This window comes from Peromyscus californicus, unplaced genomic scaffold (assembly GCF_007827085.1).
Source record: "Peromyscus californicus insignis strain IS unplaced genomic scaffold, ASM782708v3 Scaffold_13__1_contigs__length_99412109, whole genome shotgun sequence".
NCBI lineage: Eukaryota > Metazoa > Chordata > Mammalia > Rodentia > Cricetidae > Peromyscus > Peromyscus californicus.
In genome coordinates, this window is record NW_026294424.1 from 17,692,846 (window position 1) to 17,717,461 (window position 24,616).

The following is a 24,616-nucleotide window of genomic DNA, read 5'->3' on the forward strand; positions in this document are numbered from 1 at the left end:
TTGTCAGATGGAAACTGATAATTGTAGAAGCATTTCTTGTATAGTAATAATAATTTGAGAAAATTATGCTTATTTTTAGTAACTAGCAGTATTGAGAATATTATATAATATAGTATTTCCATTTAATTTCCCAAAGCATACATAATGATAAACACTACTATATGAATGTTAATTAAGATAAAAAATAGAATATTTTAGAGCGATTTTAGGTTTACAGAAAATTGAACAGATGTTTCATTTCTTAAAATCTTATATTGAAAAGAGTTTGTGCCGGGCTGTGGTGGCACACACCTTTAATCCCAGCACTCAGGAGGCAGAGGCAGGCGGATCTCTGTGAGTTCGAGGCCAGCCTGGTCTACCAAGTGAGTTCCAGGAAAGGCACAAAGCTACACAGAGAAACCCTGTCTCGAAAAACCAAAAAAAAAAAAAGAAAAGAGTTTGCAAGTAGAGAAAGTTTGAGAAGCCCTGATATCGATAATTCTGTTTAGTTTCTTCACATTTCTTTTCTGTGTTGTTAATATGAATGCTACTGTTTTGAAATTCAAATTCTAATTGTTCATCGTTGGTACACTGCAAAACAGATAACTTTTTTCCTTATATTTTCTACAGTTGTCATCTATGAACAAAGCTTTTTGATTTAATTTTTTTTTTAAAGATTTTATTTATTTATTATGTATACAGTGTTCTGTGTTCTGCCTGCATGTATGCCTGCATGCCAGAAGAGGGCACCAGATCTCACTGTAGATGGTTGTGAGCCACCATGTGGTTGCTGGGAATTGAACTCAGGACCTCTGGAAGAGCAGCCAGTGCTCTTAACCTCTGAGCCATCTCTCCAGGCCCTTGATTTAATTTTTTATTTTATGTGTAGGCGTGTGTGTTTTGCATGAGGATGTGTGCACTTCAAGTGTACTCAGAGGCTGAGGTGTCCAGCTCCTAGAGCTGGATTACAGATGTTTGCAGATGTTATAGATGGATGCTGGAAACTGAGCTTGGGTCCTCTGGAAGAGCAGCAAGTGCTCTTAACTGCTGAGCCGTCTCTCCAGCCCCAAGCAAAAGGAGTTTTTATTTCCTTTCCAGTTGGTAAAACAAAACAAAACAAAAAACCCAAAACCCAAAACTCAACTTCTTCCATTAGCTAGGACTTGTATACTGTGTTGAGTGGGAATTGTGAGGTGTCATCTTGGCCTCATTGCTGATCTTAGTGGGAAAGATTCTAGTTTCTTAAGTGTGACCTTAACTGTGGTTTTTGTTTATCCTTGTCCCTTGAGTAGCCTAGGTTGATCTCAGACCCACTATGTAGCCCAGACTGGCCTTGAACTCCTTATTGTCCTGCCTGTACTTCCCAAGAGCTGGGGTTACAGGCATTCGCCAATAACCCTTGTATAGCTGTCTTGGGTCCTGGAGAGATAGCTCAGCAGTTCAGAGTACTTACTGCTTTTGCAGAGGACCCAGGCTTGGTTCCTATATCATTCACAAAGAGTGAGTGGCTCACAGCTGTCTGTAACTCCAGCGGCAGGGGATATGAGCCATCTTCTTGTGGGCCTCCACAGGCACCTGTGTGCGTGTGATACACATGAACTTACACAGGCATACACACACATACGTTTTAAAAAAATTGAAAATAGATGATCTTTACAAGGGTGAGGAAATTCCTGTTCATTCCCATTTGCTGAAAAATGTTTGTTTGTTTTTTGAGACAGGATTTCTCTGTGTAGAACTTGCTCTGCAGACCAGGCTGACCTTGAACTCACAGAGATCCACCTGTCTGTGCCTCACGTGCTGGGATTAAAGGTGTGCGCCACGATCACCTGGCTTTTTTTTTTTTTTTTTATGTTTTTAAAACGTGAATGCTTATTAGATTTTTGTCAAAGGCTCTTTTCTATGTTTATTGATAGGGTCAAATGGTAGCCTCTAGTCTGTTGGTAGCTGATATAGTGAGTTATTTTTAAATGCTGAATCCCCTTTGAATTATTGGAAAAATTTCCAGTTTGTTATGCTATGTAATTCTTTTTATACATTGTTGAACTAAATTTGCTAAAATTCTGTTGGGCATTTTTGCATCTCTGACCTTCCTTTAGTTTTCCTTTTAAAGTCTTTGTCTGATTTTGGAATTAGGGTAGTATTGGCCTCAGGAAATGAGTTAATACGTATTCTCTCTGCCTCAGTACTCTCGGAGAGACTGTAGAGAAGGAGTCTAATTTCTCTCTCAAATGTTAGGTAGATTTTACCTGTAAACCCATGTTGACTTTGTATTTTCTGTCTTGTACAGTCATTAATCACTGATTAACCTTTTAGTAATGAATAGACTTATCTAGTCATTCCTTATTACCGCAGTGTGAGTTTTGGCAAACTGGTCATCAAGTTAGTGGGCAGAGTTGTTTGTGTGTGTCTCCATTATCTTTTCTATGATCAATAAGTGACAACCCCTTTTATTTATTTTTATATCTTATCATAATGGGAAAGCATCTGAGTTCTTAAGTATGATGATAACTGACTTTTATTTAGCTTACTTTTGGTTTCTTTCTTTCTTTCTTTCTTTCTTTCTTTCTTTCTTTCTTTCTTTCTTTCTTTCTTTCTTTCTTTCTTTCTTTTTTTGTTTTTTAAGACAGGGTTTGTGCCTTTCCTGGAACTCACTCTGTAGCCCAAGCTGGCCTCGAACTCACAGAGATCCACCTGCCTCTGCCTCCCAAGTGCTGGGATTAAAGGCGTGCGCCACCACCGCCTGGCTTGTTTTCTTGAGATAGAGTCTTGAGTAGTCTAGGCTGGCCTCAAACTCACTATAGAGCCCAGACTGGCTTTTTCTTAGCTGGGTCAAGAGTTTATCAATTTCACCAAGTATTTAAAGAACCAGAACACTGGGGCAGGAGAGGTAGCTCAGCAGTTAAGAGCACACCCTGTTCTTTCAGACCTGAATTCAGTGCCCAGCACTCCCATTAGGTGGCTCACAACCAGCTGTGGTTCCAGCTCTGGGGGATCTTACTTCTGTAGTCTTTAAGGATCCCTGTACTCACACACAGACACATAATTACAAATAATAAAAATAAAACTTTAAAAAGGAACAGAACAATTACTTTTACATTTACTTTTCAGATCATAAAATTTTACTTAATTCATTTAATACTCTGTGAGACAGTTGTTACTATATTTGTTTTATTCAGAAGCAAAAGTGGTTTTTAAAGTTTTTATTTTGTGTGTATGTCTGTGTACCTTATGTGTGGAGACTGCAGATGTCAGAAGAGGGTGTTGATCCACTGGAACTGGACTTACAGATGGTTGTACGCCATTATGTGGGTGTTTGGAATTGAGTCTGGGTCCTCTTACCTGCTGAGCCATTTCTCGAAGCCAGAGAATATATCATAACATTTAAAATAAGAATGTTTTATGTAATTGGTAGTCTTATTATTTAATTGGTAGTTTTTTCTAAGTGACACATTAAAAAAATGGCCTATTTTACTAATCTCTAGAATCTTAGACTCCATGAAGTATTATATAAATGTTAGAGTTATTTTTGTTGATGCTGAGGATTAAATACTATCCAGGGCCACAGGGCTACTGGTTCCTATAGTCATATTGGAGGTAGGCTTTTGATATCAAGACTCTTTTCCTTCTCTAATATGCCAATGTTTCTGAAACCTTAATGTTTTAAGAATCTGTGGAGGTATGTGGACACTCATCCTGTAAAGATTGTAATTTTTTATATCTGAAACAGAGCTCAAGAATATGCTTTATTAATAATTATTCTTTCTTGGATTTATTAAGAGGGGTCAAAGATCACAATTACAAGTTCAATTTCGAACTTGCTGCTAGAAAATTTGTTTGACAAATAGCAGTGCCCATAGTTGGGTATTGTGGCTCACACCTGTAATCCCAATACTCGGTCTCAGGAGGTTACAATTGAGTTTGAGGCCAATAGGTTACAGAGTGAGACCCTGTCTCAAAAAGCCAAAAATAAAACAGAGAAGCAATGTCATTTTAAAGGTTTGCTGGTGAGGATAAAGTACTTAGTGTCATTAATAGGCCAGGAAGCCCCATGACTTATTATGTGGTGGAATAACCCCCAAAGGGGATTCAGACAGAAGCTGCCCATACTGTTTCAGTACAAAGCTAATGTTTGCCATCCGCTGCCCCGGGACCCCTGATCACCCAGACAGAATTTAAGGAAGTACTCTACCTTTTTCTGTATAGCACACTCACTGTAGATGTCACTGAGAACTGCTCTTGCCTTTCCTTTTGATCCGCTGTACATCTGGAGTATGAGCTGGTTGCTGGGGGAGGGGCTCATCCCTTTCAAGTGGAATTCTTTGGTGAAGGCTCTGGTCAAGATGTTCTTTGTAAGAATATTGCCATTGCCTTCTAGTAAACAGCACACTCTTGGTTACCTCTGCATGGTTTTGTGTGGCCAGCTTTTCCATTCATCTTAGATAGAGCTGGAAATTAAATTCTGGTAAGATAAGACCTGAGTGTTTCCTTTGGGTTTCCATGCATTTCAAATCTTATTCTGCTAATTAATTGGAAATTGGTTTGTTCTTGGCTATATGTAACATTACTAATAGTTAGTGAAATAGTTATGTTAATGGTAGATACCTTTATTATATTAAACATTTATTTATTTTTATTTTATGAATAAGGGTGTTTTGCCTGTGTGTCTGTGTACCACATGTATGCCTGGTGCCCTCAGAGGCAAGAAGAGGGTATCAGATCCCCTAAGACTAGAGTTGCAGAGATGGTTGTGAGCCACCATGTGGGTGCTGGGAATTGAATGTGGGTCCTTTGCAAGGACAGTGCTCTTAACATCTGAGCCACTGCTCCAGTCCCACTTCAGTCTTCATTTATTATACTTTTAGGTTTTGACTTTTCATAATTCCCAACTGTCTCTAACATATAATTTTTTACCTGTAAGACTCCATTTTTTTGTCAGTTAGTTTAACTTGGTACATTCTTGGGTTTTTTTTTTTTAATTTTTAATTTTTTTCTTTTGAGACAAGGTTTCTCTGTGTAGCCCTGGCTGTCCTGGAACTCACACTGTAGACCTGACAGGCCTTGAACTCACAGAGATCTGTTACCTCTGCCTCCTGGATCCTGGGACTAAAGGTGTACACCACCACCACCTGGCTTAACTTGGTACTTTCATTAAGGGACAGTTTTATAGTTCTTGAATAATTATTAAACCCAAAATAAATTTCAGGAGATAGGATGTAAACCAGATAGGTACCATTTGCACTGAAAACAAGCCCAGATCCTGAGGTGATAACTGTAGAAAAGCAAGTCAGACTGCTGTGTTGTTTTCCATTTAACACTGGCTGGGAAAGGAGGCAGCCTGTCTCACCCCTGGGGGACTAGGGGTTGAGTGAATTAGCTCTGAGAACCCTATTTTAAAGGCTTTAAAAAAATCTTGGCAGGGTATAGCTATACACCCTGCAACCCAGCACTTGGGAGGCTAAGGCAGGAGAATTAGGAGTTTGAGGCCAGCTGGGGCTATGTAGTGAAACCCCGCTGTTTTTTTATCTTAAGATTGTCCACTTGAGTCTTCTAACCGTGGTACTGATGCAGCATGAATTAATGTGCTGCTTTTCAGTGCAAATGGTGATTTGAATGAGGGGCAAATAGTTTCAAACTTGAGTCTTCATTTAACCTGCAGACTTCCTCCCACAGGCCATTTTGCAGCCCGTGTTGGCAGCGGAGGATTTTACTATCTTTAAAGCAATGATGGTCCAGAAGAACATTGAGATGCAGCTTCAAGCCATCCGAATAATCCAGGAGAGGAATGGTAAAGTGTTGAAGTTAGGAATCTGAGTACCAAGTGCAGGGTTTGGGTTTTTTTGTTTGTTTGTTTTATAATTATTCTAACCGTCTTAAATGTAATTACCTTTTCTGCATTATTTCACATTTGAAAGTCTTTGGCTAGTGTAAGAGATTTAAGGATGTAAATTTAGTAATTTGGCATGCGACATTTCAATGGAAGAAGACAAGAATTTAATGATGCTTTAGTTTTTTGAGGCCTGCTTTTCTGTCAGGCCATTGTGTTAGTTTAGTGTTTTGAGTGGCTATGGTTACTGTTGAGGACAGGGAACTACTCCTCTGGCTTGTCACAATTAAGACCTTAGAAGGAAATGTTTTTCAGACTCCAGTATGCACTGGAGTCAGCTGGCAGGCTCCAGTTTATGCCCTAGTGGGTCTTGGGTGGGACCTGATCCCCTGCATCTTTGACAGGTTCCTAGCTGTTGCTGGAGCTGCTGGTCCTGGGCCACAAGGACCAGTACTTGACTAATCTGGCAGCAAGACTTGCCATTTGGTTGTTTCTCGAAGGTATGGGAGCAGCATTTCAGTTGTGCTGTTTACCCTTAAGGGTGTGGAATGTGCAATAAATAGGGCTTGTTTTTATTTTGAGGGGGTGCATATGTGCCATGGTGCACATGTGGTCAGAAGACGGCTTTTCTGGGGTGGATCCTAGGAATCAAACATAGGTCATCAGGATTGGCGGCAAGCACCTTTACCCACTGAGCCATCCTACCAGCCCCAACAAGTAGTGCTTCTGTTGCTGTGAGACTAATATCAGAATGCTGTAGATCTTTTATTGTCTGTGTGAGTTGAGCCTTACTCTTTAAATAGCCACTGGCTTAGCCGTGCTTTAAAGTTGAGCTGCTTTTTACAGTGGGTCATAGAGTTGTCTGTGGTTAAGACAGAAAACCACCCTGACCCTGAAGAGCGCAATACAATGGGTTACCTTTGAAGTAGATAAAATTGGAAGAGCTTCTTTTTCTTGTTTTACTGCTGTGCTTTATTCTGGAAAGTCTTCTCAAATTCCTGAAACTAGCTTTAATCTGGTCTGTGGGATAGATAATTGCTTTGTGTTTGTAAAACTTGTTTTGAGAGGATAAGGTTTGATAAAAGAAATGAGAGCTTGACCAGCGGACTCTAGTTTTTCAGTTTGGCGGCATATCTATACACACACACACACACACACACACACACACACACACACACACACACTTCTGCAGCTTGTATATAAGCTGTATGCTTCAGATTGCCAGTAATAGAATACCCCAATGAAAATGACATAAGCAGTTAAACATTACAGTCTGTGTTTTATTAGTTAGGGTTACAGTTGCTGTGATGAAACACCATGACCAAAGCAACATGGGGAGGAAAGGGTTTACTAGGCTTACACTTCTGCATCATAGTCCATCATTGAAGGAAGTCAGGACAGGAACCCAAGCAGGGCAGGAACCTAGTGGCAGGAGCTGATGCAAAGGCCATGGAGTAATACTGCTTACTGACTTGCTTCCCGTGGCTTGCTCAGCCTGTTTTCTAGAACCCAGCCCAGGGATGGCACCACCCACAATGAGCTGGGTCCTCCTCCATCAATCACTAATTAAGAAACTGCCCTACAGCTGTACCTTATGGAGGCATCGTCTCAACTGAGGTTCCTTCCTTTCAGATAACTCTAGCTTGTGTCAAGTTGATGTAGAACTATTGAGCAGTCTTCCCGAGGGAGACAGGCCCAGAATTGGTTACTCTAGTGGCTCGGTGATGTCTTCAAGGCCGCTGACACTTGCCATTTTTATTTCTGACATTCCCTGCTTCTTTTTTTCTGCTTCCAGTGCAGACTCAGTGTTTTGTGAGGAAATGAATGTTTCCTTCTGTGTGATTTTCTTTTTGTTATCAAGATAACATTTTGTGCAAACCCTCCAAGAGCCTTCCACTCAGGCCTTTCTTAAACTGTCTGGAAGGGGATGAGATCATTGTGATAGCTTGACTCAATCAAGTACCACTCTGCTGAGGGGAGGGAGCATCTGACCTTTATGTGATGGCTGCCGGATGACTGCACAGAACTTGGATTTATTGGAGAAGAGAGGAATGACATAGAATAATGACTGCTGTCAGTACACAGTATAGGGCAGTTTGCCCTGTGTCTAAAGTTAAATTTATCATATGCATTGAAACTTTTAGTGCAGTCTTTAATTATGAACTTACATTGTGCTCAAAGCAAGATGTTTGGAAATTTCCTTCCTTCCCCACCACCCCACCCCACCCCCTTTTTTTTTTTTCCCGAGACAGGGTTTCCCTGTAACCCTGGCTGTCCTGGAACTTGCTCTGTAGACTAGGCTGGCATTGAACTCAGAGATCCACCTGCCTCTGCCTCCTGAGTGCTGGTATGCACCACCACCACCTGGTGAATTTTATTTCTTGTAAGAAAAATTCAAAGGCTTTCTTGATTCTTGTTTGTATCTGATCAAATAATTTGGAGAAAATGCATTTTGATAATTTGAAAGAATTTCATACTGTTGCGTTGTTCCTGTTTTTAATTCTCCTTAGAAAAGTTTCTAGGAGAATGATTTGATATCTTCTGACTGAGCAAAATTACACTTCAGATGATGTGTTTACAGGTGTAACTCTTCTCATGGGTGAAGGGTGCATTCATCTTCCTGCTTGTTCTTTACAAATGACTACAATTAACTCAACAGAATGTTTAGCCCAAAATGTTTAGCATCAAGGGAATTAGAATAATAAAACTACTTTAAAGCTAATCCAGAATCCCACTTTGCACATTTGAATAAAGAAATGGAAGGTAAAATAAAGGTACATTCTGCTAATGCTATAGAATATAGACATGAACAGAGCACTCATTACCAACCTCCCTTATCAGGGAGATATAAGTAAATTAAACCAACAGTTAAATTTCTTCCTGTGAATTTGTGTTGGGGGAGTGAGGGGTGGAAATTGGCACAATCATGATTTAAAGCTATTGCCAATATCTGAAAAGATGCATCAAGGGCAGAGATAGTGTTATTGGTCTTCATACCCCCACTGTTCAGCACATGCTATCATTGCACATAGTAAGCAGGCCCTTTCACTAATATTGCAGTTCAAATGGAGACCTTTAACAAAACACCATTTTGTTTTGTAAACTTTCCCACTTATAGTTCACCTTTAAAAGCATTTCATTAACCCTGGCTCAGTGAGATCAGTAGTAGATAATGTGAGATAATGGAAGACCATAACATCTATTGTTTTTATTTCGATAGTTTCTTTCAAGTTTTGTTTTAAATTGTTTAATTAATTAATTGTGTGAGAGATATATAGTAATAGATAGATATATAGATAGATAGGGCATGAGTGACATGATGTGCATGTGGATGTCAAAGACAACTTCTAGAGTTTCCTTCCTACTATGTGGATCCCTGGACTCAAACTCAGGTCATCAGGCTGGGTGCAAGGGCCTTCACCTGCACAGCCATGGTTCCATAACTCCAGCTTTTCTTTTCTTTTTGGTGCTGAGACTTGAGCCCAGGGCTCGTGCATGCTAGTTACAGGTCCTACCACTGAGCTTCACATTGTCCCACTCATTCTTTTTTTAGATAGTCAATACAAGTTATTACTGTGAAATGCTTCTAGCTAAAATTGTGACTGGTTTTTATGGGGCTTAGTCCCTAAAATGTGAGAAAGTTAAAACAGAACATAATTAAAAAGATAAGGCTTAAAAAAAATTAAGTCATAAGTTGTAAACTAATTTATACCTGATGAACCAGAACAGTGAGAAGTGAGTGTTTTCAGTTGAGTTGATGGTCTTCCATGTGCTGTTTGGTTTTGAACAGGTGTGTTACCCGACTGCTTAACTGATGGCGCCGATGTAGTCAGTGATCTTGAACAGGAAGAGATGAAAATCCTGAGGGAGGTCCTCAGGTGAGCTGCTTCAACTGCTTTTGAATAAATGTTAGTAGTGTTGTATATGATCTGAATGGATATTAACTTTTCACTAGAAAATATGACCAACTAGCAGGACTAACAAAATTATTTTTTTATTTTTTAGCTACGTATACACAGCTAAAGTATCCCTGATCCAAATGCTTAAGACCGGAGTGTCTCAGATTTTGGAATACTTGCACAGATCACAGATAGGTTGAGCATCCCTAATCAGAAAACCTGAAATCCAAACATTACCAAATTTAAGACCTTTTGAGCATTCTGTTGATGTGCTTTGCAAAGCTGTTTATTTTAGAGCAGTTTGGATTTTCCTGTTAGATGACCAATTTGTATTATATTTAATTGTAGAAAAATATTTTCATATCACTTATACTGGATCAGTCCAATTGAGAGGATTTCCCTCCCCTCACCCCACACGTCCTTTATCATAGGATGAAGGAACTAGCCACCAATGGAAAAAAGCTGCAATAGACTCCACAGATTAGGGAAGGGAAGAGTGTGTCCTGAGCTGAGCAGAGTTCTCCCTGTCTGCTGTGTCTCAATATTAGAGGCCACTCATGCAAAGTTGGAGACTGGGCATCTGTACCTATCTGCCCCAGCTGCCCAGCTGAGGAGTGACAGGTAACCTACAAGGGAGGACAGTAGGAGGTATTGATCTCAGGTAAGTATCTTGCCAATCACTTCTTCCCATCTCAACCAGATGCTTGGCATGAGGTGTGCCGCCCTTTAACCAAAAAAAGGTTAGCTATTATTTTCCGCTTGAAGCCATTACTCCTGGTTACTGTGGGAGCTTTGGAAGGGAGGAGCCATAGTAGCATGTAATTTTTAATCTGTGAGAATGTGCTTGACTTAGAGGAAAAGGAAGTCTGTAGTCACTGTTTAGAAAGATGGACCTAGTGGGAAACTATGACAGGAGTTCCAAGGCTTAGTGCCTAATTTTAGGGAATGTGGGTGGTTGTAGAGACTGAGGCAGAAGTGTAGGTGGTGGACACAGCCCTTTACTGCCAGATCCTGCCCTGTGGCAGGGGCATATGTGTGCAAAGGGAAGGGTATTTGTGTTGAGGACTGGTAATTTGGACTGATTGCCCTGGAACTTTCCAGAAGTGTCTCCTGCAACCTTTCTTCTTCCCTTACTGTGGCTAGTTCCTGACTCTTATCAGGGTGGTTAAGGCTCTTCCCACTGGGGCTGACATAGCACAAACCAATTTTGGTACTTTTAGATTTTTAGTTTCTAAAGTTTAGCTTTGGACATATAAGATAGTTGGCCTCAGCTGTTTCCTAGTCAGACTGACTCTGAACTGCTTAAAGAAATTGATAGGCAGCAGGACAACTTGATTAGGATAGCTCAGATGCCACTGGACAGGCCAGAATGAGGGAAAACAGTCCTGTCAGGAAGGAGGTAACATTTCTATGTAATCGGAAGATTTCCTGTGTCCCAGCCTGCTAGCGGTTGGTACAAATCTCTCTTACTCGCATCCCCCAAGTAAACACACAGAGGCTTATATTAATTAAAATTGCTCAGTCATTAGCTCAGGCTAACTACTGACTAGCTCTTATACTTAAACTCAGCCCATTTCTGTTAATCTATATGTCACCACGTGTTCCATGGCTTTACCTGTGTGCCATTACATGCTACTCCCTAGATGGCAGGCTGGCGTCTCCTGACTAAGCCTTCCTCTTCCCAGAATTCTCCTTTTCTGCTTATCCCACCTATACTTCCTGCCTGGCTACTGGCCAATCAGCATTTTATTAAACCAGTGTACAAAAGCAGTATTCCACAGCATTTCAGAGAGATTCAAAGTTTGTTTTTGTTTTTGAAACAGCATCTTCTATAGTTCAGGCTGGCCTTGAATTCATTATGTAGCTGAGGATGACCTTAAATTCCTGAACCTCCTGCCTCTACCTTCCAAGTATTGGATTTATAAGCATCTGCCCACCACTCCTGACCAGAATGTGTCTTTCCTGTGGAGTTTGCCATTAAAATGTGGGTTTAGATCACTCATTTGTATGCTAACTTAAAAAAAAAAAAAGGTTTAGGATTTCAAATCTGTTGATTGTTGTTCAACTAGGGTTCATTAGGTAAACCCATATAGTCTATTAATAGCTCTATTTTGCTGCCTGTTACAGGTGACTGTAGAGCAGGTTTGTAGAGATGATTGTTCTACGTCTCTGTGGTGAAACATCTTGTCCAGACTATAATAATGTCAGGGTAACATGCTGCATATTTGTTCTTTGATGATGAAGAAATTTACTTTTTAGCTGGGTGGGTGGTGTACACCTTTAATCCCAGTGCTTGGGAGGCAGAGGGTTGATCTCTGTGAGTTGGAGGCCAGCCTGGTCTACAGAGTGAGTTCCAGGATAGCCAAGGCTACATAATGAGACCCTGTCTCAAAAAACAAAACAAAACATTTATTTTTAACTTTCTTGTATTTCAGAAAATCAAAAGAAGAATATGACCAGGAGGAAGAAAGGAAACGAAAAAAGCAGGTGCTTGCAGGACGTAAATGCAGCAGAAGTATATCCTGTTGGCATCGCCCTGTTCTTGCTGAGTCTACACTTGTCTTTTACTGTTAACATTTACGTTTCTATAGAACTCCTCAGAGTAGTCATATTCTCTTAGCAAGTCAAAGTATTTATATTTTACTTTTTATCCTTTTTTAAAAGATGGAAAATACCTTTTCCTTCTAGTCGGAACAGGTACTGGATGTGCCTTGTGTGAATGTATGCGTGTGTGTGCGTGTGCGTGTGCGTGTGCGTGTGTGTGTGTGTGTGTGTGTGTGTGTGCGCGTGCGCGCGCGCGCACGCGCACGTGCGCACGCGCCCAAGGTTAGTGTCAGGTGGCCCCTCAATTTCTCCACATTTTATAGAGGCAGGGTCTCTTACTGAATCCAGATTCTGTTGTTTTGGCTAATCTGGCTGCTTAGCCAGTTTGCTCAGGGAATACCCTCTCCATCTTGTTTGCAGGTATCAAAGGTTAGCTGCCGTGCCCACTGGCTTTTATATGTGCTGTTCTAGGGATCTGAGCACTCCGGTCCCCACGTGATGTGGCAGTAACTACCAACTGGGCCATCTTCCCATCCTCCTCTTTTTAACAATTCCTTATTTTTATTTGACAGTTTCATCCATGTATATAATGTATTTTGACTGTATTCACCCCATTGCCTCTTCCTAAGAAGCCCCCTCCTGCTTTCATGCCTGTTTTATAACCCACTGAGTTTAATTAGGGTTGTTTACATGAGCATTGGTGTGGGGCTATTTTCTCAATCATGGCTCCTTATCTCTACACCACTGGGAAAAGAGAAATGACACTTAGCAGTCATTAACTGTCTGTAGCTCCTCAGCTCGGGCTGGGGCCTCCCATCCTCTCCCTCCTGCATGCTGGAATAGTGATTTGATTTTGTGCAAGACTTGTACAGGCGGCACAGATGCTGTGAGTTCAGGGGTGCAGCAGCCATGTCCTGTCTGGAGGCAGGCTCCGCAGCACTCCTCCCACCCTCTGGTTCTTACATCCTCTCTGCCCCCCCCTTCCAGGAGGCCCTTTGAGCCTTGGGGTGGGGTTGCAGTGTGGGTACAGATGTCGTTTCAGGCTGAGCACTCAGCAGTCACTTACCCAGTTACACACCTCTACATTAACACTGCCCATTGCAGAAAGAACCCCAGTGCACACACTGTTAATCTCAATACTTGGAAGTCACATGCCTTTAATCCCAGCACTAAAAAGGAAGTGATATGGTTGGCGGAGAAAGGTATATAAGGCGTGAGGAGACAGGAACTAAAGCTTTTCGGCTAGAAAGGCTTTTCAGGCTGAGTCCTAGAGGTGAGACGTGGCAGTGGCCTTTTCCTTCGTCTTTGCTATCTTTCAGCATTTACTCCAATATCTGGCACCAGGATTTTTTATTAAAAGACCATTTAGAATTTGTGTTACAGTCTTTATTACTGCTCTATTGCTTCGAGGAGGCACCATGAACCAGGCAACTTATAAAAGAGCATTTAATTGGGACCTTGTTTACAGTTTCAGAGTCATAACTATCATGGAGGGGAACATGACAGCAGGCAGGCAGATTGACACAGTGCTGGAGCAGTAGCCGAGCTTATATTTTATCCCTAGGCATCAGGCAGAAGCCTCAGAGCCCCTCCCCCACCCAGTGACACACCTCCATAACAAGGCCACACCTCCAAATTCTTCCTAAACAGTTCACCAAGTGGGAACCAAGCATTCAGACAGGAGCCTATGGGGGCCATTCTCATTGAGACCACCACAAAGCTCCTTCGACTGTTCAGAGTTCTTTCTCATTCATCTATGTTCACTCTACCAAATAAATAAATCCCTTAGTTTTCAGTATTCAAAGAAAAGAGAAAAATTTTACTTTCCTTGTTTTTTTGACCCCTTTATTATGTTGAAATAGCAACCATGGCTTTCAGTATAGTTCTTTCTACATCTTAATTCCCACTGCATTGGTTATCATTAGTACTGCATTATTTGAAACAGAATATTACTTGCCTCAAAAAGTAGGAGGTATAGGAACTGGAGAGATGGCTCAGCAGTTAAGAGTACTTGCTATTCTTCCAGAGGACCCAGGTTCAGTTTCCAGCACTCACACAGTGTCTCACAGCTGTCCGAATCTCCAGTTCCAGGGGTTATGATGCCCGCTCCCAATCTCTGTGGGCACTAGGCATGCATGCAGTGTACATACATACATGCAGGCAAAATACACATCAAAATAAGTAAAATAATAGTAATAATAATAATAATAATAAAGTAGGAGCTAGCTGGGCATGGTGGCACACACCTTTAATCCCAGCACTCGGGAGGCAGAGGCAGGAGGTTCTCTGTGCGTTCGAGGTTAGCCTGGTCTACAGAGTGAGTTCCAGGACAGCCAGGGCTTTTACACAGAGAAACCCTGTCTTGAAAAACCAAAAAATAAAAAGTAATAAAGAAAGAAAAAAATTAGGAGCTATAAAATGTTATTAACATGTTTAAAATTCTGGGAAAACCTGTTCATTATTTAGTTGAGTGTATAGTAATGTTTTAAATAACATCTTTGGATCCCTTAACTATTGATTGGTCAACATTAATTTTTTTCCCTTTTTTAAATTGTGTTATGGAATCCTGAAGTCATCAGAGGCTAAAATGGAAGAACCACCAGTGTATACTACTGAAGCTGCAAAACTGAGTAATTCCCAAGGGGATGGTGAACATTTTGTACAGCCACCCTCAGGTAAGCTTGAGGTGTACTGCACTTTAGTGCATAAACCCTGAGAGTATGTTTGCTCCAGAACACATTTAACCCTCAAAAGCATTGGAACACTGAGTGGCTTTGGAACTTAAAAATTCTTTCCAAGTTTAGTTTGTTTGCAGGTAGAAATACTCTGCTGAAAGTGAATGTCATTTCTACATTTCTAAGTGAAGTTTGGAACCCAGAGAGTAACAAACAATTTCAATAGCATATAGTAACATTTGTATTTGTGAGCTGGAAGCTCAACTTGGAGGGTTAATATTGAAAATTACTTTTAAAAATTACCTTAAGTTAAAACTAGAAAATAAGGAACAGCCAATTTCTCTAGATGTTTAGTTATTATGTCCTTAAACGAAATCCTAGCAGATGAACTTGTTCAGTATGTATCACATCCACCTTGAATAGTTTCTTATACTGTATAGGAGAACAGGTAACTGCAACAGAAATTGAATCATGATCGTGATTTCATTTTATTTTTTCACAGGTTTCTATGGTTTCACATATCTTTTCTCAATTGAAAAGATAAAGAATGTGAGGTAGACATCATGTTCCTTATCTTTCATTTTTTTTCCAAATAATAAATTCAAGAAAGTAACTTCAAAAGTGTTCTGAGCTCCTAAGTAGTGAAATGTGCCTCCTGACTCTAGTATAGCAAAATAGTAAAAAAAAAAAAAAAAAAAAAAAAATACTATTTTCTTCTGTACTGGCTGGCCTTGAACTCAGAGATCCACTGCTTCAGCCTGCTGAGTGCTGGGGTTGCAGGCAGGGGCCTTTAATCTGGCTTTTGAATTGTAGACATTTGTCCAATTGTCAAAGTTCCCCTTTTTCTTAGTTTATTTACAGTACTCATTGGTTTTGAAGAAATTGTAATCTTGGTTAAAACTGGTCAGGGATATAGAACAGAAACACATTTATAAAAGTTCCCTTCTGTACTTTTATTATGTCTGATCATTTTTTCTCATCTAGTTCCTAAATTGAAATGAGTTCATATGAATCATATATACAAGGTTTCCTGTGTTTAATGTGTGACCCAGATTTAATTTTGGGTTTCTGCACACTCCCATGTATTGTTTAGAGCTTGTATCTGATATAATTTGAATATTGCTTGGTAGTACCTAAGTGAAAACTTCAGGTGGACAGTGACACGTATCTTTAATCCAGCACTCAGGAGGTGGAGGCAAAGCCATCCTTGGCCATAGGAGAGTTCATGACCGGTCTGGGTTACATGACACCCTGTTTCAAAAAAATAAAACAAACTGGTGTGGTGCACTTCTTTAATCTCAGCACTCTCCAGGTAGAGGGAGGCCAATCTCTGAGAGTTTGAGGCTAGTGGGGTCTACATAGTAAGTTCTAGGCCAGACAGTACATAGTGAGATCCTGTCTCTAAATAAATAAAAATAACAAAAGACAAAATTGCATCATAGACCACATAAAATACAGTTTACCATCAATAGCAAGACAAGTAGCAGATAATTTCAAAAGTAATGTTTTTTAATTTCTCAGGGCTTTTTAAAATTGGAGTGTCTGATTTTTGGGATCACTTCATGTAGAATGTTGGGACCCTAGTAAGAAGTCTTACTTCTAAAAGAATCAAGGTGTTTGGTTTGTATCTTTTGCCCTTTTGTTCCCGTCTTCTCTTGGTTCCTACTAAAATAGTAGCATCTGTTCTCTGATGGAGTTGCCAGAGATGTTTCGTCAGGCTTTCTAATCCTTTCTTTAAAAATCAGGAAAGCTAACGGTGTTTTGGCTTTACTACTTTCCTCTTTGAAGCTTGGGAAAGTGTGTGTCCATATCTAACACATTCAAAGCTGAGTAAGTGCATGAGTTGAATAGAGATGCTTACGTGTGTGAGCTCCTTCCTTCTCCAATTCTGTGGCTCCATGTTTAAGGTGCCAATACTACTTCTAGTAAAATAATCTCTAGTAAGAATGGCTGTTCTAATATAACCTGAATATTAGCAACAACTTGTTTCATCTCATAGGTTCTGTGGCCTCTGCCTAGACTGTTTGGAAGTGCTGCTCTAGCTTGTCTTTTCATGGAGGCCTGCAAAAGGTTTCCTCTAGTCTCCCTGGCAGTGCACTCAGGCTACTGTGTATTATTACACCAGTGATCCTTTTCTGGTTATACACACCTGGCAGGATTATTAATCCTTTGAGATGTGTACCATGGTCTTTCATTTTACTTCTATCATTTTAATGTATGTCTTTCCATGTCTCACTGTTTTCATAGCCCATGTACTTAAATTAAAAATGTTTTCATCTTTTATTTTTTGTTGTGCATGTGTGGCCTATGTATGTCTGTGTGCATATATGTGAATACTCGTGGATGAGCATTAGAGGTCAGAGGTTGAGGTCAAGTGTCTTTCTCTGTTGCTCTCCACTTTATTGTTTGAGATAGGGTCTCTTCATTGATCCTAGAACTGATTGGCGAGGCTGACTGGCCAGCAAGCCTCTGAGATCCATTTGTCTCTGGGGTTGATGTCCTCTGCCAAGATTAGCTTTTTAAAATGAGTGTGTGTGTGTGTGGGGGGGGGGAGATTCAAAATAGGGTTCTCATTCTCTCACACCTCTTTTCCCACAGAACCATCTCCTAAACCCCACCCCCTCAAAAAACGATGATTTACTTGTGTGTGTATATACACAAGAGACTAAGAGGCTGAGAGACCTGTGTATGTATATATGTGCCACTCTGTACTGTGTGCATGTGGTCAAAAACAACTTGCAGGAGTTGGTTCTGTCCTTCCTCCATGTGGGTCCTGGGATCAAACTCATATATGTCATCATACTTGGTGGCCAGAGATTTAACTTTGAGTTATCTTGCTAGGCTTCAAAAAAAACAATTACTTAATTTTCTTATAGAAAATAGACTATAGAAGCAATTAGAATGTTAATACCTTATGGCACAGTTATTGAAGTACTGAATGCTTATATTACATGTGCTTTTAAGTTTCTCTTTGCTTTAGAAATGGTTACATTTTCTTAGTGCATTGGTATGCACTAAGTTATTTTCAGTATGTAATCGAAAACAAGTCATTGCTGTTGACAACTAATGTTGTAAGACAGAAAATCAGTTTTGTTAAGTGTACAGTCACATGCTTAGAAGCAAGTTTGGAAACCAAAGATGTTATTTGTGATGTATTTATGTGATGTTTCAATTAGGAAGTGTCTATGTTTTCCATAATAGTGTGGTTCTTTAAGTTACAATATCTTAATTGGTCTCACTATTTACTGCCAGAAGTTAAAGTGCATTTTGCTAATCAGTCAGTACAACCCTTGGCAAGAAAGATGGAGCTGTTGCCTGAAACTTCCTCCCTCCCACAAAAAGGTCTGAAGATTCCTGGTTTAGAACATTCAAGCATGGAAGGACCAATAGCAGTAAGTAAAAGCTAACTTACTATAAGCAAGGCCATACAGAGCTATACACTTGTCTTTGTTAGATCTTGTAACTTAAAACTGATCCAGTAGATGTCTTTGCCACTTGTTGTGTGGACTTGAATACAGACAGTTCTTTCTCTTATCTGAACCAGAATTTGTCAGCACTTGGAACAGAAGAGTTACGGCAACGAGAGCATTATCTCAAGCAGAAGAGAGATAAACTGATGTCCATGAGAAAGGACATGAGAGCAAAACAGATCCAGAATACTGAGCAAAAAGGAAAGCCTACCAGGGAGGTGGAGGTATGGCTAGGGTTAAGGTGTTGATTGTGCAGTCCAGGGGAAGAGTTTTTAGTTTGTGCAAGAAAGTCTCCAATGAATTTTGTTGGTTGACCCACTCAAATTAACCATCTGCTAGTGTGACAACTGCTAAATCTCTCAGGAGAGTTTAGATGAGAATTCTGTGAGGTAGAAATAATCATCTCATTATACATTTTTGTTGACTTCCCATGCTGAGTTCCTTAGGGTCAGTGGTCTGTCTTACCTTAGCCATTTCAAATGTTTGCAATGTTCTGTCCATACCCCATGCTTCCCAGTGCTTCTCCAAGAAGAGATCTAAGAAACTTGGTCATTGACTTTTAAGTTTTACTGAAAATGCCCTTAATTTTTGTTCTTTTGAAGTAATGTTAAGAATTTTAGACATATGAAGCTAATTTTTAATTGTAGCCAAATTTTTTGTCTTTTTTTTTTTTTTAAGGAAATGACAGAGAAGCCAGAAATGACAGCAGAGGAGAAACAAACATTACTAAAGAGGCGATTGCTTGCAGAGAAACTTAAAGAAGAAGTTATTAATAAGTAATATGAAGAGTTAGCGAAACAGAAGTCCAAGTTTTCTTAAAAATAAATTATTTAATCCTTAAACAAAGACTGTTAGTTTTAAGCAAATACCTGCTTTTCTAAATGCAATTATAAACTCATTATTATTATTTTAAACAGGTAAAGGGTAAGAGGGAAGGCAGTTTAACAGAAATTCCTGCATAGAGCCAGGTTATGGTGGTATGTGCCTATAATCCTAGCACCCAGGACGCTGAACAGGAGGGTCAGGAGTTCAAGGTCATTCTCAGTAACAAAGCAAACTGGAGGCCAGCCTAGGTTACATGAACCTATCCTAACCAAAATAAACAAATAAATAAATAAAAAGAATTTGAATGTTTTCTCTTCAAAAGGGGCTACAGAAAGAAATTAGTTGATAGTGCATGCTTTCATTCGTCCTTACTAGACACTGTTTGTGCTAAGCATGATACACATAGTCGTCAACCAGACTGACAGACAGGGTTCTTGCTTTCATGGGGCTATCGAAGGCCCAAAGAGCAGTATTAAAAGGGTAAAGTGCAGTGATAACATGGCAGGCTGGCTGTGCTGCCTTGGGCAAGTAAGCTGTCAACTGATCAGGTGTTTACAGAAAAGAGGGTATACAGTAATTTAGAAACACATGCCTTGAAGCTGAACCAGAACATGTGTGAATAGGAGGGCTAGCATATGAAAGGTGACAGACAGCAGGTTAGAGTAATGTGGAAAGCCTTGTGGGGAATTGGAAACTTCCATTTTTAAAGGTGTGGCTGCTGCAGCAAGACAGGTGAACTACTGTGGTTTTAGGTTTACCCAGTATGATGCAATCCAAAGGCAGTATCTTGGACAAAGGTAAGAGAGCTTTATATTTAAAGGACAAACAAGCCTTGTAAAATAAATGTGGGAGAATTATAACCTTTTCTATAAATGTTGCAATGAAAACAGACAAAAGGATCAACTGACGGACTAAACCTGTTGAGGAAAATGCTACTTACCATTTGGTCTTTCTAAGGCCCTGGAAAAAATTCTAGTCTCTTTGCTTAAAGGTAATCAGAATGATCTTGCTTTCCAAAACTTAGTTACAATTTATACCCACCTTTTTCTAGTTACTGAACATTCTTTTTTTTTTTTTAAACAGACATTTTGTATTTATATGGGCATGCATATGCCATTGTGCCTGTGGAGGTCAGGGGGCAATTTGTACTGTGTTGAGTTCCAGGGATCAAACAGGCTTGGCAGCAAATTCCTTTACCCACTTAGCAATCTTGCTGGCCTCAACTGGGGTTTTTCTGAAATTTCATCTTATCTGCTTGAATCTAAAATTATACTTTAAGCTCCAACCTTCAAACTTCAGAAAAACCAGTGATGAAAACACATCAGTTTCACACAACTTTTTATTAAAAATAGCTTTTTATTAGGTACATGTTTACAGGTATTTTTAGGACCTAAGGCATACACATGTGTGCTCTGACTTGAACTGAGTGGACATAATGCACCCCAGCCTGCATCAGGGTCGTCACTTAGGACAGAGGCTAATGTGGAATCTTCCTAGTTGTGCCTTCCAAGGATCCATTCATCTTGAAGGTGAGCATATGTATTACACAACTGTTGCCCTTGTATTTTAAGAAAACATTCATTTCTGCTATAAGAAACACTTTCCCATAATAATGACTTAAAAGTTTGAAGTTTCTCAGAAAGGAAAATCGAAGGAGTCTTTATAAGGTACAGAGATGACACTTTGAACTTGAAGTTATATAGGAACAGAACAGTTATAAAGGTCAGGGCTGCTTAGATTCTAAGCAATCTAAGTGCTCTGATGGAAAAGGCTTGATAACACCTGCTTGGAAGAATGCCTATCATATAAGTCAATGATGCTAGTTGAAGGTATCACAGGTCACTTATGATATGGAGGCTTGCTGTATGTGCACCTTTGTTTAGAGGTCAGAATGGCTTCATGCTGTGGTACTCTGATGTTATGTTTGACCAACGTTTACCTCCTGTAAGCAATATTTATGGTTGACTCTTGCTTTTAAGACTTTCTGATCTAGTGGTTTATAACAAGTCTTTATGGATTTTATAAGCTTTTAAAAGATAATGTAAATTGGACATATCTCAAAAATAGAATTTACTTATATTTACAACAAAACAAACACAAGTCTCAATTATGGAATTACAGGGTCACATTTTAATTCTCAAATTTTACATTAATATCACCACATGTATACAAATGGTGTAAAACAAGTACAGTGGTATTTTTAATACAAAATAAACATCTGTTTTATGGAAAAACTATACTTCATATCTACACAGACAGCCCATCTTTTCCAAACAATAGCCAAAATTAAAATTAACTCCAAAATCTCCAACACAGGAAACTGCTTTTAAGCTATTCCAGGAAAAATGGACCCACAACACATTACAGAGCTGATTGAAAGACTGGAGCTGGAATTTTTATTTTTATTTTTATTTTTCCCAATGCATTAAATTGTAGTTTGGGGTCATTTTTCTCATCTCAGCAATGATCTCAGATCATAGATGAGCAAACTAACATTAAAATATTTACAATTAACTTGCTGTTCTAAAAATAAAAGCTCTTAATAGTTTGCCTCAATTATTTTAAATTCATTTACGTACATGGAATGTGCTTTTTACTCTCTTAAAAAAGCAGCTTTCATGTTACATCCTTGTCTGTGGAAAAGCTTCCCGTGCTATGCTGCATGACTCTAGGATAAAATGGCTTCTAGATAGTAAATGCCTCTTAATTCAGCACCATTCTTTATTGGTCTCTATAAATTTGTCAGCAGCCCCAGAAGACCCAGACCTAACTTTACTGAGAAAGCAGAAAGACTGTACTGGGGGAGTACTGGGAACACCCTCTTCTAGCTACTCCTGAGTTTTGAAGAGGACCATTTCAGAATACTGCTGTTACCTCTAAAAGTGCTAACTATCCATTTGGAACCCAGCTTGTTTTTGTTTTTGTTTTTATGTACTAGAAGTCTCTGGTGTAGAGAAATTGGTATGTGCTGTTACCTAGGGTATATGTCCTGTCAAACACCAAAGGCTGACTTCTGTGAAATCTTTAAAGAAATGGTCCCAACAACGTAACTTCATTTCTAATGACAGTTCAATTTGTTTTACATAAAAAAGTTCTTTTAAAAAGAGGCAGCTGATTAAAACAACAACATGGCCAGCACCATTATACAAGCAATGTTATTGGGTACTGAAGTCTCACAATGTTCTATAGGTTGGATCCCCTGAAGCAACCCTGCATTAACAACCCTTCCTCCCCCAAACCTGAGACTTTACTTGCTGGGAAGCTTTCATTCACCCAGGCTCCAACAATCATTTCTTCTTCTTCTTCCTCTTCTGATTTTGGACAGCCCAAAAGGCAAACTGTTTAATCAGTAGGAAACAATTAAGTTCTCAGGGAGCCTGGTTTTTCTTAAACAACTACACTTTCCTATCTGATAACTGAGTCTCTGCTACTCCGTGTGTGTGTTGAGTTCCATGAGAAAGCTTTCCAAGTCAGACTTGAGCTCAGTGAGCAGCTGCAGCGTTTTAGTAACATCATGTGTTGGGAGTCTCCCAGCAAGTATTCTATGAGCCAAGTCGAGGTCTTTTCCTGGGGGATGATTCTTCTTCCTCATCTTCCTCTTCATCATCTGGATAGTCCACTAAGCCAACCAAACTCCCCTATTGAAGAATGAAAAACATGCCTTAACACATGTAACCTTAAAAAAAAAACCAAATTAGCATGAAAAACGGCATGGTACAAATATAGTCAGTAAGAGAGATTAAAAGGCATTTTTCTAATTAGCATATCTGATATTAGACATCTGAATGGAAGAGAGGAACTGCTGGTGGCAGTCCCACCCTCAGCTGTTCTGCTGTTTCTTGGCTTTTTCATGAACCTTCAGAATTCACTTTAACAAAATGTCATTAGGAAAATGACTTTCCCCCTACTTCAAACAGTAGGACCAACAACACCTGGAAAAAAAATGAAAGGCACCTTGGACATAAACTAGTTCATTTCTCTCACTTCATCTGAGAAGTCTCTAGTTTTTACGTAAGTTTATTTCATTATAAAGTATATATTATTTTTTTTTCATTCTATTGAATAATCCCTACCCCCACCCCAGACAGCATTCCTCTGTGTAACAGTTCTGACTGTCCTGAAACTCACTCAGTAGACCAGGCTGGCCTCAAACTCAGAGATTCCCTCCCCCTGCCTCTGCCTCCGAGTACTGTTATTAAAGTCATGCGCTACCACCGACTTTTTAAGGAACAATTTAAATGGCTGAAGATAGATAATAGAAACAAGAAATGGTTTCGAAAAGCTAATGGCTAAAAATAAGGATGAGGTATATTTCAGGGTTTGGGCACTCTGCAAAACACGGCAGGCATTTTCAGGATTGCACTCATTTTGGACCGATTCTATGAAACTTATGCATGACCTACAGGTTAAGAGGTTACTAATACTGTTGAGTTCAAACCCTTTGTACCTCTCAAAGCTAAACAAATCAATCAAAGTAACTTGTCCTTCATAAGTGGCTCCATATGTAAACACAAATACCTGAAAGTAACAAAGAATAAGTGAAACACTGTAATATCAGTCAGAAGGACTCTGAGCATCTAGAAGCAGTTATCAGTCTATGAACTAAAGAAGGCATTATTTAGAAAATTCCTAATTCTGGCTTAGCTAAATCATACATCTTAAGTTTGAATTAGAAAGAGGGTTGGGCGGCAGTGGCACACGCCTTTAATCCCAGCACTTGGGAGGTAGAACCTATGAGTTCGAGGCCAGCCTCGTCTACAGAGTGAGATCTAGAACAGGCTCCAAAACTACATGGAGAAACCCTGTCTCAAAAAACAAAAAAACAAAAAAAACAAAAAACCAAAAAACAAAAAAAGAGGTATAAGGCTTAAATGTTAGGACATACTGATTTCATTGTCTGATTTCGGGTTTCAATGCTGTTACATTTGTATAGGAGAGTTCAGTGACTAAAGCTCCTGGAAGTCTTATAATCATTTACTATGTCCTTAAATTATCTAAAATGAAAGTAAATTTAAAAGATACAGCTCTACATAGAAAATGAGAAGAAAGAAGAAAGTTCCCAATTCATTTTTTTTTTAATAGAAAAACTAGAGGCAAGGTAACTTGCATAACTGGAAGAAACAAGAACTAAACATATACAAGGGGAAAAAGAAATGCAAATGGAACTGATTTATCCCAAGACTCCAGACCAGAGCAGGCAATAAAAACATCACAACACTGAGGAAAAGAGGAAGACAAGCTGGCCAAACAGATTCAGTCTCTTGATAGCCAGGAAATCCTTTCCTGTTGCTATGAAATTATAGGAAATATGAATTCCAAAAAATCTGGTACTTAAGGCAAAGAGTAACAGACTGAAAAATTGGAAAATTTAAACTCTGAATACCAGCTCCCCATAAC

General features: G+C 39.5%; 2 protein-coding genes across 7 annotated transcripts in view; one reads left to right on the plus strand and one right to left on the minus strand.

Moving 5' to 3' along the window:
- Cfap36 (cilia and flagella associated protein 36) overlaps nucleotides 1–24,616 on the plus strand; it is a 34,618-nt gene that overhangs the window by 6,444 nt on the left and 3,558 nt on the right. The window contains exons 4-10 of one of the 3 annotated variants that reach the window (XR_008217403.1): nucleotides 5,653–5,767; nucleotides 9,597–9,684; nucleotides 12,141–12,192; nucleotides 14,822–14,924; nucleotides 18,177–18,316; nucleotides 18,469–18,618; nucleotides 19,073–20,748. Coding sequence is in view for 2 of the 3 variants with exons in the window: in XM_052734615.1 (XP_052590575.1) it covers nucleotides 5,653–5,767; nucleotides 9,597–9,684; nucleotides 12,141–12,192; nucleotides 14,822–14,924; nucleotides 18,177–18,316; nucleotides 18,469–18,618; nucleotides 19,073–19,174 (750 nt within the window). In the remaining variant the exon portion in view is untranslated. Of the gene's footprint in view, nucleotides 1–5,652; nucleotides 5,768–9,596; nucleotides 9,685–12,140; nucleotides 12,193–14,821; nucleotides 14,925–18,176; nucleotides 18,317–18,468; nucleotides 18,619–19,072; nucleotides 21,776–24,616 lie in introns of those variants that run through there. The other 2 variants (XM_052734616.1, XM_052734615.1) reach the window with 2 other exon arrangements.
- Nucleotides 21,327–24,616, minus strand: part of Ppp4r3b (protein phosphatase 4 regulatory subunit 3B) — a 61,265-nt gene continuing 57,975 nt past the window's right edge. For all 4 annotated transcript variants that reach the window (XM_052734609.1, XM_052734611.1, XM_052734608.1 and 1 more), the window contains one exon: nucleotides 21,327–22,857. In XM_052734609.1, coding sequence (XP_052590569.1) covers nucleotides 22,762–22,857 — 96 coding nt within the window. In that variant the 3' untranslated portion in view covers nucleotides 21,327–22,761. The remainder of the gene's footprint in view (nucleotides 22,858–24,616) is intronic.